We start from the raw sequence: 17303 nt of genomic DNA, 5'->3' as shown, positions 1-17303 counted from the left end.
TTTATTGATATAAGTAAGTAGTATTAAAAAAAATAAAATAATATAAATTAAATAAAACAGAACAAATATTTAATCAACTCTTAAAAAGAATAATAGATAATTAAATAAACGAATCATGAAAATGGAACATGTGTGGTCATAGAAAAAGGGTAATTTAGGATTTTTAAATTATATAAGACATAAGACAAAAACTTGTGTGAGACCGTTTCACAGGTCGTATTTGTGAGACGGATCTCTTATTTGGATCATCCATGAAAAAGTAATACTTTTTATGCTAATAGTATTACTTTTTATTGTGAATATGTGTATGATTGACCTGTCTCACAGATTAAAGATCCGTGAGACGGTCTCACATAAGACCCACTCAAGAGATAATGCAAATTATATAATAAAGAAGACCATTTTTAAAATTATGACTTTAAAATATACTCGAATAATCAATTTCTCATAAAATAATTAGTGATATTATCTTCCATCAGTTTACCAGATTTCCACAACTTTGTGTTCAAACATTTATTAAAGATAAGGAAAACTGTCGGGCTCAATCAAATAAAAAATTTAAAAAGAAACTACAATAGATGACAAATGAGGCCATCCCCTTGAGAGAACTTAAATCATTGGTGGTCCTCTTCGCATAAATGCATTGTTGTCCCATTCTCATCCTTCACTTCACTCCACTTCTTTTTCTTATCCTGCAAACCACAGTTCTATACCTTTTGTCTAAACTACACTAGAAATAATCTTGAAATTAAACACCCCAAAAAGAAAAAAAAAAGAAAAAAGAAAAAAAAAACATGGATTGAATTTGTAACAAAATCAAGAAATCATGGGAGAGGAGGTGGAATATTGGAGCAGAGAAGAAGAGAAGGCCTTTGAGAATGGGATTGCAATGCATTGGATTGAAGATGAAGATGATAAGAATCCCATTTGGAATGAGATTTCTTCAATGGTTCCCACTAAAAGTATTCAGCAGTTGAAGATTCATTACAAAATCTTGGTGGAAGATGTTGCTGATATTGAAGCTGGAAATGTTCCATTGCCAAAGTACTCGGCCGAGATGCTCACACCTCCTGCATTAACAACGGCAACTAATAACTACAAGGATAGGTATCGCGAAAAAGATAAACGGTTCGCAAAATATAATTTCTCCGGAGTACTGCCACCGAATAGTCACGACTCGACCTCGGCCTCAGCCTCGTCAGGTAAAGGAGGAGGAGGAGGAGGAGTATCATCATCTTCCACCTCTAGGTCGGAACAAGAACGTCGAAAAGGGATCCCGTGGACCGAAGAAGAGCACAGGTAATTCGGTTCTTGTTATGTTATATACTTGATGAGAATTGTACCGTTTAAATTTTTAAATTTCAGAATTTAACGGATTATGGTTTTTAAAGTAAGAAGTATTTTTAAAAAAATAGAAGACGGTATGGACCATTATGGTTCAGTTTTAATGCGCATTATTGTTATTATGGGGAATTATAGATTGTACCTATATCATCATATATTGGTGATTAATAGAAAGATGATTTGAATTCAGGTTATTTTTGCTCGGATTAGACAAGTTTGGTAAAGGGGATTGGAGAAGCATTTCAAGAAACTACGTTGTTTCAAGGACACCAACACAAGTTGCAAGCCATGCTCAAAAGTACTTCATTCGTCTGAACTCTCTGAATAGAGACAGAAGGAGATCGAGTATCCATGACATAACGAGTATCAGTATGGGCGACAATATTTCATCGTCCCCCTCGGCTCAGCAACCGCCTCCGATCACCGGCCAACAACAGATGAATCCAACCTCGAATGTAATGAAACATCATAACATGCAAATTTACGGGACGGGTCATGCACCAATGGGACATCCGGTGGCTTCGAGTGCCCACATTGCTCATCCGGCTGTAGTTGGTACTCCTGTCATGATGCCTCCGGGGCATCATCACCATCATCTTCCACCATATGTTCTTCCAGTTGCGTATCCTATGCCGCCTCCGCCACCGCCACAACACCAATAACAAACTAAAGCTAACATACGACGTGTGTCTTCATTTCTTTTGTTTCAATGGTACGTTTCCAACTATTTGCAGAAGCGGACCTGGCAGGAAGCGTCCCAATTTCCAGATGATGTGTTTTTGTAGGTCTTTTTGAATAACAAATACATTTAATCCACAGCATTCGCTGATTACTCGTGGCCACGCCTAAGGACCAATCTTATTAATAATTCAACCTACATCTCTTATTTGTTTTTGTTTTTTAAACAAATTCCATCTCTTATTTCATAAATGTAAATTTATAAACAAAAAAGCATGCTTCAAAAATAAATATTTTAATTCAGTAAGATTTAGATTCCACATCTAAATCAGTTTACACATAACTTTTAAATATATTAAAAAAAACAGATGACACATGGTAATCTATGATAACACAACTAAAAAAACATAATCCTAATTCGATCAGACAAACTACTTGAACGCCTCATTACAAGAATACAAATGCAAACATGAAATTATATTATACATTTGATCTACTCCTTGCTTGAGGAAAATAATTTATATAAATATCCATCCATAAAGAGCATGCATGGATCAATTTATACTCCGATACTAGCAATCAATTTCCAATATCAATTCAAAAATTCACTAAGTCAGGCAGGATCTGATTCTGATTAAAGTCAGTAACAAAAACTACCAAAGTTACCAACAAGGTTACATGAAGAACAACACGGTCTGAAGTGGACAGCAAAATCTTTCCATAAAATTTTAGTGCATTAGATGAGTTAGTAACAGAAAAAGGAACAGTTAGATGTAGCCTTTAAAATGATTAAGAAATAAATTCTTGCACCAGACTCGATATAGCCACCTCCTGCGTCCCCATTTCCACCAGGTCGGACCCATCGAACATCTTCTCTTTCTCTTCGACGACAGTTCTGCGGCAAGTCAGTTTATATTTATACTAACAACTCGATGCATAATTCATATACAGAATAGATATGAAGTAAGAACCGATTCTAACCTAATTTTGCCTGCCCTATCTTCTTTCAGTTAACAAAATCCCATCTAAATAACATTTCATAAATCCTAATTTGATTTGATTGAACCATACATTTATGCTGTAACAACTGGTTCTAAATTTAACTGATATCAAAACCATAGAGAGTGTATATAGCCAGCAATTTAGTTAAAATTAAATTTTGTGATAGCATGTAACAAGAATGTATCGATTCCATGTTCCTAGAGTATAAAGTATTGATTGTAATGGCTTCACAAGCACGAGATTTTGTGTGAAGAAGTTTCAATGTAGCACCAAGCCAATATGTATTATTTTCAAAACCCTATATGAGCGTAATCCCCATATATTTCATCAAGTTTGTCATGAGTGGCCTTTGTCGCCTTATGCCCCACGTGTATACCCACAATACATATTCCGATTATATATCCTCTATCTTCAGCTTACAAGTGTAGGGTCTTATAAGAATATAAAGCTATTTATTGTGCCTTATGTGATGGGCTCGAGCTTTTGGTACAAGTGGTTTCAACACCTCTGATGCCCAAAAGGATCATATACAAATTGGTGTCATACTTCGAAACCAAAAGAAAGAAGAAGTGGACTACTTTGTAGACAATAGTTCACCAAATCAAGATCACGTAGGATCAGAAACCCTATTAAGATTAAAAATGAGGATATCGAACTTAAAGTTTGCATACAACATACAAATTGAATTGAGCGATTCTTGATGTATTGGAAAGCTAAACAAGAGGTCCAGTTTTCCAGTTTACATGTTTACTTTTTCTCTGAAAACTGAACCAATACAGTGAATAATTTTAAGAAATAAGAATCTCTATCTCTTTGCAAAAATAGCCGTTGTTTAGCGTTGCAATTTTTTTGGAAAAGAATTTGCACTGCTCCAGGGGATTGGATGGACGGCTACTTAGTTCACAGTTGATACCCCTTGTGATGGAAACAATGGGAGTGAATTATAAAATGTTCAGGCTAGACAAGTGTCAGAATGTGGAATCATCTAATTGATTATCTAATGAAAAGCTGATAACTCAGGACAAATTTTAGGAACAATATTGGAGATTCTTGGCAGCTTATGGCTGAAAGTAGTCAACTAAAATAAGAAAAATTGAACACATGAGTGCTATTGAAAAAAACAAGATTTACTGGTAATCTGGCCGAAGTAGATGTCTACATTGGTAAGATTTCCCATGCTTTGAGGCTAAGTCCCAGCCATTTGATTTGACCAATATGACTTCATTCCATCAGATAAATGTGTATGCATTCCTATCACTCTGCATAACCTGTATGTGTCTGACTTGATTCTATGGTGCGATCGGAAGTGTTTGTGTATACTATCATCTGCTCATATTGGCGTGTGATCAGGGTTGACTCTTTAAGCATAGTGTTTGTGTATGCTATCATCTGCTCATATTGGCGTGTGATCAGGGTTGACTCTTTAAGCATAGTCGAGACTCATATATACATACTAGCTTAGCTCGCCCCCAGTAAGACAATCTTTCAGGTAACCATGCTCAGGTGGGGGAAGGACGGAGGAAGTTGGTGTGTGATGTCTGTCTGACTTGGTGAGGCTTAGGTCACTATGTTTTGGTCATGTGCATATATGCTTGTATCTTAAGGCTTTGTCTGTAGGTGCTAGTTTCAAAGGGTTGTGCGTATCTCTTTTACAGGAGATGATGAGACTAAGATCGGTTAAGGGTGACATCAAAAAATGGAATAAGGAAGTTTATGGGTCGTTGGAAATGCAAGCAGCAGAGTTATCAAACAAGATTGAAAGAATTGACAAAATAGAGGGTGAGGGGAAGGTCACGGAAGGCTTAATTTCTGAGAGAAAAGAAGCAAAATTAAAGTACGAAGAAAATCTAAAACGAAGGAATCAGATTAGCAACCAAAAATGCAGGGTGAAATGGATCAAAGATGGGGACCAAAATTCAAAATTCTTTCATTCAATTCTAAATCAGCGTAAGAGTAAGGCTACAATTGACAGAATCGAAAGAAATGATGGATCAATAACAACAAGCGAGGATGAGATTGTTTCAATTATTTCCGAATTCTACAAGGCACTATACAGTAAGCACGAGGAAGAAGTTTGGGGGGTTGAAGGCTTAGAATGGTGTCCAATTGAAGTGGAAATGAATAGGCAACTAGAAATAGAATTCACAATCGAGGAAGTAAAGGAAGCAGTCTTTACTTGTGATGGTGACAAGAGTCCGGGCCCTGATGGATTCACTTTGAGTTTCTTCCAAGATTGCTGGGAAATTGTCAAAAAGGATATTTTGTTGGTGTTCCAAGAGTTTTTCCGCAGTGGCATCATTAATGGAATCACAAACGAGACTTACATATGCTTGATTCGAAAGAAAGGCGACTCTTTCAAAGTTAAGGATTTCCGACCTATCAGTTTAATAACAAGTTTATACAAGATAATATCGAAAGTCCTGACATTGAGACTGAAACGTGTTATGGGGGTGACAATCTCGGAATCACAGAATGCTTTCGTTGAAGGGAGAAATATCCTAGATTGTGGACTAATAGCAAATGAGTTGCTTGAGGAGGCTAGGGTGAGGAGGAAGGAAGGATGGGTGCTGAAAGTGGATTTTGAGAAAGCTTACGACAATGTTAATTGGGATTTTCTGGACTACGTCTTAGCAAGGAAGGGGTTTGGGAAAAAATGGAGATCGTGGATGCGGGGATGTGTATCGAATGTTTCTTTTTCGGTTATGATCAACGGAAGGCCGAGAGGAAAATTTAATGCTTTCAAAGGACTTCGTCAAGGAGATCCTTTATCTCCTTTCCTATTCAACTTGGTCGTTGACGTTTTGGGAAGATTGATAGACAAAGCTAAATCATCGAATTTAATAAAAGGTATTACGGTTGGAAAAGATTTGATCGAGATAACTCACATACAGTTCGCGGATGACACACTTTTTTTCGCACAAAAAGACGAGCACATAAGATTCATGGTCAAAGTGGTGAGCTCCTTCTGCCAAATGTCGGGCCTGAAAATAAATTGGGATAAAAGTGCGTTGTTGGGGATTAATCGTGAAGATGATGAAGTGGAAAGGTTGGCATTACAGTTGGGTTGTGGCAAAGCGAATTGGCCTATCACTTATTTGGGGGTTCCTTTGGGAGGGAACCCATTGAAAGCATCATTTTGGCAACCGGTAGTTAATAAACTGTCCAAAAAACTTGTTGCATGGAAGAAAGGTTTTCTGTCGAAAGGTGCCAGATTGACTTTGATACTATCGGTCTTGAATTCCATACCGATATATTACATGTCATTATTTAGGCTGCCGAGAAATGTTGAGGAAGTCATGGACAAAATTTCAAGGAATTTTCTTTGGGATGGAGCGGATGGAGATGCACATATACATTTGGCCTCATGGGATCAAGTTTGTAAACCAAAGGAAAGAGGTGGACTAGGCATAGTTAAACTAAGATTCAAAAATGAAGCCTTGTTAGGGAAGTGGTGGTGGAGATTCTTAAAGGAAGAGGGGACTTTATGGAAAAAGATCATAATTAGCAAATATGGATTTCAAGAAAATGGATGGGATGCGGGATTGGCGAGTGGTGTAACATTCAGATGCCCTTGGAAGTTTATCTCCCGGATTTACCCAACTTTCAAACGTTGTGTTTTAGTTAAGGTGAGAGGAGGGAATAAAGTGAGATTTTGGGAAGATCATTGGGTGGGTGATGGTTCCTTCAAAGTAGTTTTCCCAGCTTTACATCAGCTGTCAAATGTTCACAATCTGCCCATTTCGAACTTCGCATCACTTGATGAGTCCAACTTGAACTCTTCTTGGGATTTTCACTTCAGACGAGAGATTAGAGAGGGAGAGCTAGATGAGTTGACAGGTTTATTAGAGGTCTTAGAATCGGTTAGATTAGTCCGGGGGGTGCGAGACTTTGTCCAGTGGGGCGGGGATTCTTCGGGCATTTTTTCGGTAAGTTCATTTTACGATTCTTTTTTCTGTCATAATCTTCACCCAAAATTCCACCTTTTTGACAACATTTGGAAAATTCCTGTGCCGACCAAGATTCGATTCTTCTCTTGGTCAGCCTCTTTGGGTAAGCTGCCAAGCTCGGAGACAATTCAAAAAAGGTTCCCTGGAATTGCTCTGTCTCCAAATATGTGTGTTCTATGCAGACAGGAAACCGAGACTCAGGAACATATGTTGATTCACTGCTCTTTCGCAATCTCTCTGTGGAGTAGGGCGTTGCAAGAATTGAGGTTGACTTGGGTGACACCGAAATCAACAAAAGAGCTATTCGGCATGGATTTGGCCCAATCAACAGGGACTAAAGGAAGAATTTTCTGGAAAGTCGTGGTCCATTGCCTATGCTGGACAATTTGGTTGGAAAGAAACAAGAGAATCTTTGAAGGAACAGAGTCAAATGTTGAGATTTGCTGGGAGAAGATCAAAGTTAATGTGGCCTTGTGGATTGGAAACCACAAAGACTTCGACAACGTTTCGGTTTTTGATTTGTTAAGACAATGGGATTATGTGTATCTTTGAGACTCTCAAGCTTTTTTGTTTTGTTTGTAGGTTGACAGTGAACTTCCAGTCCACTGCATTTCTGTTCTAATAGTTGTAAACTTTTAAATCATTATTAATTAATAAAATTATGTTTCCTATAAAAAAAAAAAAGTCTTCCAAACACTCACCTGGATACAACCTTTCCAAGCAAATGAAGTATCCTGATCAGACTTTTATATCCTAGTTTAATGACTTCATCGATATATTCACCTCTCAATATTGGTATATTCAAGCTTCAAATCAAACAAAATTACCTGTGTACTGAAGATCCAAAAGGTTCAATATCTGATGTCTCTAGTCTTAAAAATTCAATACGGACACCGCACACATCACTTTCTATGGTGATCAAACTTTTAGATGTTCCTGAACTGCATTCATAATATAGTTAATAGCGAACTCGAGCTTCTTCGTACTCCTTCACTGGGTCTTAAGTTGAGATGATTCACTAAATGGTTTAAGTGTGCATCATCCAAGCTTACCAAGTATCAATATAGTATCCACATAATATTTTTTCCATGTAAACCTCGTATCAACCTTCATAATGCTCCAGTTAATTTTAATTGAACCTTTTCAATCAAGGAGGTATGATTGACAGCAATGTAAATGAAGCAAGGAGAAATTCACTACTAGAAGTGAGAGTCAAAATTCAGGGACATTAAAAGGGTCATGAAAAATTATATACTAACTTCTATCCTGGAGAGCAGAACATCCCCATTCTGATTGCAACTTCAAATATTTGGGTTCAAGTGGAGGCCAATATTTCATCTGAATTTGTAAGACTTCAAGAACAGTTCGCAATCCAGCCTTGGTGGGTATTACTTGATCTACATCATGTTCAGGATCATCACCAAGTAAGACCTAAAAAATGAGGAATATCCAAACACGATTATATAAGCTGCCGTGAATCACAAAAATTAGGAGAAAACAGAAGAATCTCCACCACCAATATATAGAAAGAAAGAGAATACACATCACAGACGGTATGAAATGATTATTCATAACAGGCTCCCACAACTGACAGACCAGTTTGTCAGAAATGAAAAGAACGAGGAAGCAAATAGGCTACTGATCAAATTAAATGGAATTAACCTCACACACAGTTGTCAAGGGCGCAAGGCGCACCGAGGAGCACAAGGGCCATGGAGCCTAAGGCATGCGCCTTACCGAAGAAAGAGATGCGTTTTTTATTTTTTTTAAAAAATATTTTTATCTTAAGAATAAATATATTAAATATGAAATAATTAGGTCACATTGTCAGACAAAACAAAAAATAATTAATAAGTTCATAGTAATTAGTAACATGATTAAAAAAATTCAATCATCCAAATCAAGTTCATGTTCTTCTATCGAATCATCAGAGTCCGTAGAACTTTCGAACTTTTATTATTCTTGGTCTTCATTATTTTCTTGATCAACATCAATTTTTCTTCCTCTTCGTCAAAAAGATGTTAGATGGTCTTTCTGGTTCTTTTACTTGTAGATGTCAACACTTATTTTTCTATTCAGAGCTCTCTTCTTCTGATTCCGGCGTAGGGGCGTTGGGTTGCTAGGGTTTGGGTTTGAGCTTTTTTGTTTTAAACTAAGTAATTAAAAAAAATTCACTTTTACTTTCAAGGCTAGTCCAGGCAAGCGCCTGGGCTCGCCTTAATGGATCGCTACACCTCCCAGACGCAAGGTCCTCGTCAGGTGGCGTTGCTCGCCTTTGACAACTATGACCCCACACGAGATGAGAGTTTATCGGCACCTTAACAACTGAGGTAGCAGATGCTGAAATTGAACGAAGATTGTACCTGTAAAATGTAAGAGTATATTAAGAAGGCAAAAAATAAATAAACACTCTAGAAACAGCGGTAGAACATGAAGAAAAACTGTTCAGATGAAATGCCACAAAATAAGCAAATGAACAATTAAATGCCATTTATATACTGAGATGAGGTAGCATGAACAAGTAACAAACCCGCCCTCAAGGATGACCAGTAATTTTCCACCAGATAGAGCATTGCACATCTGTGTCATCAGTGCATAGCCGGTAGGGGTGACCTAAGAAAGTAAAACAAAAAAATACAAAGGAAATAATTAAACGACAGAAACGGAAGTCTATATGAGAAATAATCTTTGATTTGGAAGCTTATAGTAAGATGCTATGATACAAACAACTAGAAAGAATACGAGGGGCAGGATTTTTTCAGGGAATGATTCGTCCTTCACAAAAGAAAAGGGGAGGGTCAATTCTATTTTCTTGGCTTCTCTATTCATTGTTAAGATGAGATATACATATCTCACTCTGAACTAGGAAATCGACAACCAATAAATCTAGTTGCTTCAACACTCAGAGTAAATATTAAAGTTTTAGATAATATATTTCTCTAAAAAGAAGGTGGTATGATACTTATATTTCAAGAGTAATATGTCAGAGAGAAAATTTGGTAGTAAAAGATAACCAAGAAAATAAAGGAATGTGTAGAACTCTAAAATGCTATGCTACAAACATCACTGCAATAGAGTGTATATTTATTTCGAAAATTTTACTAGACAATTAGAGAACAAAGGAATTTGTTCTGCATTAATTTGTTCTTAATGCTTAAGAATTTGTGAATTTTCAAATGTAGGGATAAAAAATCATTTTGTTAATATTGTTAATAAATCAAGGAAGATTATGATCTAATGATTCAAGAGATTGACTGATTTAAATCCCATAATATATGGGATTGTAGTCTTTCCTGTAATTTTATCATTTCCCGTGATATGTTGTAAGAAGAATATGAAATAAAATAACGCAGTTTTTTCCTCTCTTTCATTTACTTACACATTTCATCTTCGTAACCCAATATCGCAATTAAAAATGCAATTTTCTTAGTTGTATCAATTAGACTTACAGCTGGTCATAATATTATGTATTAACTACTACATGTGATTTCATTTGTTACAGCAAAATAAATCAAAGACCTTGAGTCATTCGTAAAATGCAGCTTACACGTGCACATGGATCTTCCGAGTGATACTTAAAAAATGAACTATCCTGAAATAAACAATTCCTTACATCGCAGCAGCCAAGAGGATCTCCACGTGCAGCATCAAATCCAGCAGAAATTATTGTAAAATCTGGGTCAAACTCTGAAGCTGCATACCATCAAAACCTAAATAACATCAGCAGGAGTAATTTTTTTTTTTTATAGGAAACTTTTTTTTTATAGTAAACTAACTTTATTATAATAATAGAACGTTGCAATGTTCGCGCGGATGAGTAATCCGCAGCAAGGTTACAATTGAAATTAAAAGTTCAGGTCTAATGCATTAAAACTAGAATCTCACAACCCTACAAATTTCCAATTCCTAACTAGGTCTGCGATACACAAATGATTGTACTGATGCAAGCTGATAGTCCAAGATGCCACCCTGAATTTGATCTTTTCCCATACTTGGTCGATGGATTCGGACGAATCCTCAAATATTCTGTTATTCCTTTCTAACCAAATGGACCCAGTAAATGCAATGAATTATCAGAAACCAGAAATCAATGAGTTTCTTCCCCAAAGAACAGTAAGAGTCGGAGATGAACATGTCTTTGGCTTGCCTCGGGATAGGCCATTGGAATCCCGGCTCTTGTAAGACGTTGATCCAAATACCCCTCGAGAATGAGCAATGTAGTAGGATATGATCTTGACTCACTTCATTTTTCTGGCATAAGCAACACCACTGCGGGCTTAGCACACAATCCTTCCACCTTCTTTGCACCGAGTCACACGTAGGCAGTTTCCCCAAGGCCACGATCCACGAGAAAATTTTAATCTTTTGTGGGACTTGTACTTTCCAGATATTATGGTAGAAAGCGAATATTGGGAAATTGGAGATGGGGAAAAAAGAGTCATAAAATGATTTGACAGAGAAAAAGCCCGAAGGTTCCCCCAACCAAACTCTATAATCCTCAATACCCAGCTGCGGACTGACACTCTGTAATACTCCTAGGAAAGCAGTAAACACACATAATTCACTCTCAGTCAGATCTCTTCTGAACCTCACATCCCAAACGAAAGAAGAACTACCCTCACTAATGACGACCTCTAAGAAATGACGGATAGGCCTATTGGTCGCAATGCAAATACGATACAAAGACGGAAATCTGATTTTAAACGACTCCCCTCCCACCCAAACATCCTCCCAAAATCGAATTAAATTACCCTCTTTAGGCACTAGTCTAATGAGTTGATGAAAAGCCCGGTAAGATTGAGAAATAAACTTCCAAGGACTTTTATAAGTCGCTTTATCTGCCAACCCCAAGTCCCACCCATTTTCCTGTAGCCCGTAGATACTTTTATAACCTTTTTCCACAACGGACCTCTTTCCACCGAGCCTCTCCACCACCATTTACCGAGAAGAGCCCTATTCCTTAGACAAATATTTCCCAACCCCAAACCTCCTTTTTCCTTTGGTTTACACACTTGTTTCCAACCAACCACGTGGCAATGTTTATCCCCTTCATCACCATCTCACAAAAAATATCTCATCAGTTTTTCCAATCGACTAGCCGCCGCTCTTGGTACCTTGAACAGTTACATGAAATAAGATGGCATCGCACAAATCACATACTTGATTAAAGTTAGTCGACCCTCCTGGACAGGAACAACTTTTTCCAACTTGCTAGTTTCTTGGACATTTTCGAGAGCACCGGTTCCCAGAATTCCATCTTAATGGGGTTACCTCCCAAAGGTACCCCAAGGTACTTAATAGGCCACATCTCTTTTGTGCACCCAATAGTAATTCACAAATCATCGACTTCCTCATCCGAACAATTCAATCCCAATACTACACTCTTCCCCAAATTAATTTTCAACCCTGAGTTGGTGCCAAACAGATTGAGTGTGTTAACAAGTTCCAACACTTCCCTTTGTGATTTTGCAAAGAACAGAATGTCACCCGCGAACTGTAAATATGAAATTACAATTTTATCTTTCCCAACTTCTAGCCCCATCGCCGCATTAACTGCCCTTGCCTTATCCACCATTCTTCCCAACACATCGACGACTAAATGGAATAGGAACGGTGATAATGGATCTCCTTGTCTTAACCCCCTATCCCCTTTTATTTTCCCGCACGGTCTTCCATTAATAAAGACCGAGAAGGTTACATTGAAACACATCCCCTGATCCACCTCCTCCACCTCTCACCAAATCCTTTACTCATTAAAACGAAGTCCAAAAATTTCCAATCTACGTTGTCGTAGGCCTTCTCCAAGTCAATTTTCAGCACCCAACCTTTCTGTTTCTTCCTACGAAACTCTTCGACCAACTCATTTGCGATGAGGCAGCACTCCAAAATCTGTCTACCCTTAATAAAGGCACACTGGTTCTCCGCGATTGTCTTACACAAAACTTTCTTCAGTCTAGTCGTCAAAACTTTAGCCAATATCTTATACAAGCTCGTAATCAAACTGATCGGTCTAAAGTCGGTGATTTTCCGCGCATCATTTTTCTTTGGGATAAGACAGATGTAAGTTTCGTTTGTAATTCCATTAACAATTCCATCGACAAAGAATTGAGCAAACACCTTAACCAAATCCACTCGCACTGTATCCCAATTATTTTGGAAAAAAGCCAAAGTGAAACCATCCGGCCCCGGCGACTTAGTACCATCGCAATCAAACACCGCCTTTTTGATCTCTTCCTCGTCGAATGGTTTTTCCAACTCCTCCGCCTCAGCCCTTTATAAAGGACTTCAGTTGAGATCATTGAGCCCCCTCCCTTCCTCGTGAAAACTATACCCTACACCTTCCGATTTCCTAAACAACTTCCTGTAAAAATTTAAAATCTCGCGTTCTATCTGTGTTTCCTCAGTGATCACACATCCACTCGTTACTGAATAACAGAAGGAACAGAGCACTGATAGAGAAATTTGAGACTTTTGCTTTGCTGTCTCGGAATCCTCTTGAAAAATTCTTTTATTTCTCTCCAACTATATAGACCAAAGCGTACAGTGTATGACCATAAGCTCATAAATTTTCTGCTTGGAACGCCTCCCGGCTCCATGACGATCATATCTGCAGCCTTCCTCGGAAATACCCACTGAAAACCCAACTCTAGCAAAACTTTTGTTTAAATATCTTTTGCGAAAGAGCAATGCACCAACAAATTATCCTGATTTTCTTCTCGCTTCTGACATAAAATGCACCAATGCGGACATAACATACTTAGAGGCCACCTTCTTTGAATCGAATCACAAGTGGGGAGTTTCCCCAAAGCCACAATCCACGCGAAAAACTTGAACTTTATGAGGGATCGGTACTTTCCAGATTTTTTCGAAGTAAGGAAAAGAAGGGAAAGATGAAAAAGGAAAAAAAGGAATTATAAAAGGATCGAACAGAGAATAGACCTGAATGGTCTCCCAACCAGACTCTAAAATCCCCCACACCCTCTCTAATCTAACCGTGTCTAGAACCCTAAAAGGTTAGTGAACTCACCCACTTCGACCTCATTTAACTGTCTTCTAAAACGGATGTCCCAATGACAGATATGATTGAGTCCACTAGAATGCGATACCAAAAAGCTATTGATTGGTTTGTTAGTAGTGGAGCAAATCCTAAAAATAGAAGGAAAACGGTCTCTAAACGACTCCCCCTCCCCCTTCCAAACATCTTCCCAAAACCGAATGACATTACCCTAAACGGTGACAACAAAACTTCAGGTTATAATTCATGTGATCATACAGTACATAAAAGTTACCTTTATCGCTGCCTAAGTATTTGGTTGGAGTATGAAACCGCTAGTGATTTTTTCGTCTACCTATTTCATTTATCCTTCTGTAAGCTAATTACGCAGATCATGTTTTGCTGCTCAACTGAGAATCTCTACTTGCCAGTTTGTTATGTCTGTCTTATTTTGGAACGTGTTAACGTGCAAAATTTTCATCAAGACTTCTTTTGTGCTTCAAGTTGAAACCTTCAGTTCAGATTTCTACGTTCAACTGGGGAAATGTTAGAAATCCAATATTCAATTATGATATATTTTACCAATATAAAGATTAAAGGAGTAATAAATTGTTAGGTAAACTAAGCGAGAGAATAAAAAGTTTTAGCTCTTGGGGTTTTATTTCATGGAAATAAGCCACAATGGCCAAACTACCCAAATTTGATGCATCATGCTCTCTCTTGGATAGATATATTCTATTTAAAATTCAGGGATACTCTTTATTCAGCTTCATCATGCTTAACCCAATGTACTGAAATGAACAATTTCAATGCATTACAATCTTCACAAAACTCCAAATAGAGAAGATAACTTTACATACGAAATGTTGAGTAAATTACTAGAGAGATGTTGCAAAGAGAAAATTGTCAGAAGACTCACAACAGTTGAGGGCATTTTAGTCCTAAGAGAAAGAAAAGGTATAAAGTTCACTCACAAACTGAAGTTTGGAACCGTGCTATTGAACTTCAAGTAAAAAGATATATTGAATGTAATCTTGTTTAAATACAGCCCTGTTGAATATTTAAAAAAATAATGCCAATTTTTTTATGAATCAAATACAGCTACACCCTTCATTAAATTACATCAGGACTCGAGCAAATTCTTTTGTATCTGGCCATGAATGAAACTCAAAAAATCCAAAAAGTTCAATACTCAACAAGATCTTGAGTGTAAACTACTTGATTAGCTATACAAAACATGACAAGGTTCAGTTAAACTGTAAAAAAAGAGTAAAATGACATAACCTATAGGCATCACTACTTGCTGAAATGCAAAGATATAGTCATTATCACCAACTCCTCCACAACTCCATGGAATATTTACACAGTATCCTTCCGCACCCGTAGTACCAACCTGAAATAGTATGATAATGATAAGTCAATTTCTCATCGATAGCATTATATAAAATGAGAAATGAAAAATCATGAGTCTGCTCAAGTAGGCTCATACGTACACATACATTGACAACTTCATTCCGCTACTTTTTGCCAAATAAAGATTGAATATCATTTGTTACTTTTTATGATTTTCAAAAACACGGTAATGTGTTACATATTAGAAAGTGTCCAAACTCTGCCTAGGTAAGGTAGTTAAGAACATAAATCAAAGTTAAATAATTGGAACTACTTTTGCTTATTATAGCATGTGAATGCATTTATAAATTCAGTAAGAGTAAACATTTTTCCCATGTCTAGAAACGGGATTTGAGTTAACGGAATTAATAAGTTGAAAGCAACTATCGTTGTTTCACAAACAAAATTGGAAGCGATCAAAATATTATTCGATAGCTTTTATAGTCATTAGCTGTCAGGGAAAAGCATGTCTCTGGGACCATTAAAAAAACAAAACAAAACAAAACAAAACAAACAAAACCTAATATCACTAAATAACAAATTTGAATCAAAACAGGACTTCAGCAAACTATTTTCAGCTGTCTTGCAGGTTGTGAGCTCAGAACATTCAATCAGAGCAAGAAAAAGATGGGGACCTCAAAATATTTGAAGCAAATGACTTGATACCAAGGGCGCAAGGCCATAAATGAAGGAAAATAATTATCAGTACATAAAAATGGAAGCCTCCAGCAGTCAATAGTAATAGGAAGCGCCGGTACCTCGTCAGCAGCTCCAGTACCAGGATAAAACTTTCCACCCTCATGTCTATGCAAAGATACGTACAAAACCTGAAGAATTGAAAAAATTAAAATCTGGGTGAAAATATATTTCAAAACAGAAAAACAAAACTTGCAACAAAATGTTAATGAAAATGCTCACGTGACAGTCCTGACATAAATTTTCTTCAAGAAATCGACACTTTATAGAAATTTCATAATGTGGCATTGAGATACTGTTGATGCTTCGTTGAGATATCAACAGAAACACATAGTTTGAAAATTATTCAAAAGGTCTCGCGGTTTCTTTAGTTGGTCACCTTGAGCATATGCAAAGTCGCAACAAAGTAGGACAGGACATACAATCGATGTGGAGGCCAAGCAACCGCAAACAAGCGGCAGCTTATGTGAGAGCCCAATATCCATTTGAGCCCAACCCATTTAAATTTGTTTTTAAACCCAACCCATTTAATGTATTACGTACACCACATAAAGAAAAGCTTCTCCCATCCTTGTTCTGAAGCCGCCGCGCCACAGTCGGAGAAGTAGAGCAGAAACCCAGCAACATTCTTCCTCTAGTCTTAGAGCCTCTTTCCTGCAAGGAATCGGAAGATTTCGAGCTCGGTCGGCCCAGTTTCCAGCACCTCTGCGCGCGAGTTTTGATCCGGTAGGCTTCGATTCTTAGTTGTTCTTGGTGGATTCGTTTATATAAATGAAGCCTTAAGTCTTTCCCTGTTGTCAAGCTTGTTTTCTTACCGTGAACAATATTTTCGGCGAGCCACCTCCGCGAGACCACCATGTGCGTTTAAGCTTTGATTCTTGAGGTATTAAGCTTGAAATTTCAGATTTTAAATCGGTTTATAGGCTGCCGGGAATTCAATTTTTAACCACTCTGATTTAATTTGTTTTAGTCGTTGGAAATGCATTATATTGAGGTATATAACAAATTTATATCGTAGGTTATATCGTTGGACGAGTTTAAGGTTTGGATTCATCGGAAGAACTAATGTGGTATTGTACGTTGTAGTTGAGGTATGCTCAAATCTATATTATTATGACGTCTGTATCGGCGTGTAAGAATATTCAGAGGATGTTATTTGCTATTATGTGACTCGAATGTTTCATATGATACATTCATGCATTAATTAATTTGGCATAGCATACTGAGCCTCGACTCTTTTGACGACAATT

At 37.4% G+C, this 17303-nt stretch overlaps 2 protein-coding genes across 4 annotated transcripts in view; one reads left to right on the top strand and one right to left on the bottom strand.

Moving 5' to 3' along the window:
• Nucleotides 1-626: 626 nt before the first annotated feature.
• Nucleotides 627-2173, top strand: LOC140820803 (transcription factor MYBS1-like). The gene is made up of 2 exons (XM_073181145.1): nucleotides 627-1299; nucleotides 1535-2173. The coding sequence occupies exons 1-2, from the start codon at nucleotides 827-829 to the stop codon at nucleotides 2004-2006; spliced, it is 945 nt and encodes a 314-aa protein (XP_073037246.1). The 5' UTR covers nucleotides 627-826; the 3' UTR covers nucleotides 2007-2173.
• Nucleotides 2174-2605: 432 nt separating this feature from the next.
• The window catches only part of LOC140820804 (histone deacetylase 15-like), a 29556-nt gene continuing 14858 nt past the window's right edge, over nucleotides 2606-17303 (bottom strand). For 2 of the 3 annotated variants that reach the window (XM_073181146.1, XM_073181148.1), the window contains exons 11-17: nucleotides 16116-16184; nucleotides 15250-15358; nucleotides 10585-10664; nucleotides 9502-9584; nucleotides 9289-9334; nucleotides 8231-8402; nucleotides 2606-2920 (exon numbers count right to left, since the gene is read on the bottom strand). In XM_073181146.1, the coding sequence (XP_073037247.1) occupies nucleotides 2790-2920; nucleotides 8231-8402; nucleotides 9289-9334; nucleotides 9502-9584; nucleotides 10585-10664; nucleotides 15250-15358; nucleotides 16116-16184 (690 nt within the window). In that variant the 3' untranslated portion in view covers nucleotides 2606-2789. The remainder of the gene's footprint in view (nucleotides 2921-8230; nucleotides 8403-9288; nucleotides 9335-9501; nucleotides 9585-10584; nucleotides 10665-15249; nucleotides 15359-16115; nucleotides 16185-17303) is intronic. The other variant, XM_073181147.1, reaches the window with a different exon arrangement.

Source organism: Primulina eburnea, unplaced genomic scaffold, assembly GCF_022965805.1.
Source record: "Primulina eburnea isolate SZY01 unplaced genomic scaffold, ASM2296580v1 ctg1459_ERROPOS7100000, whole genome shotgun sequence".
NCBI classification, from domain to species: Eukaryota; Viridiplantae; Streptophyta; class Magnoliopsida; order Lamiales; family Gesneriaceae; genus Primulina; species Primulina eburnea.
This window is presented reverse-complemented; position numbering and strand designations above follow the sequence as displayed.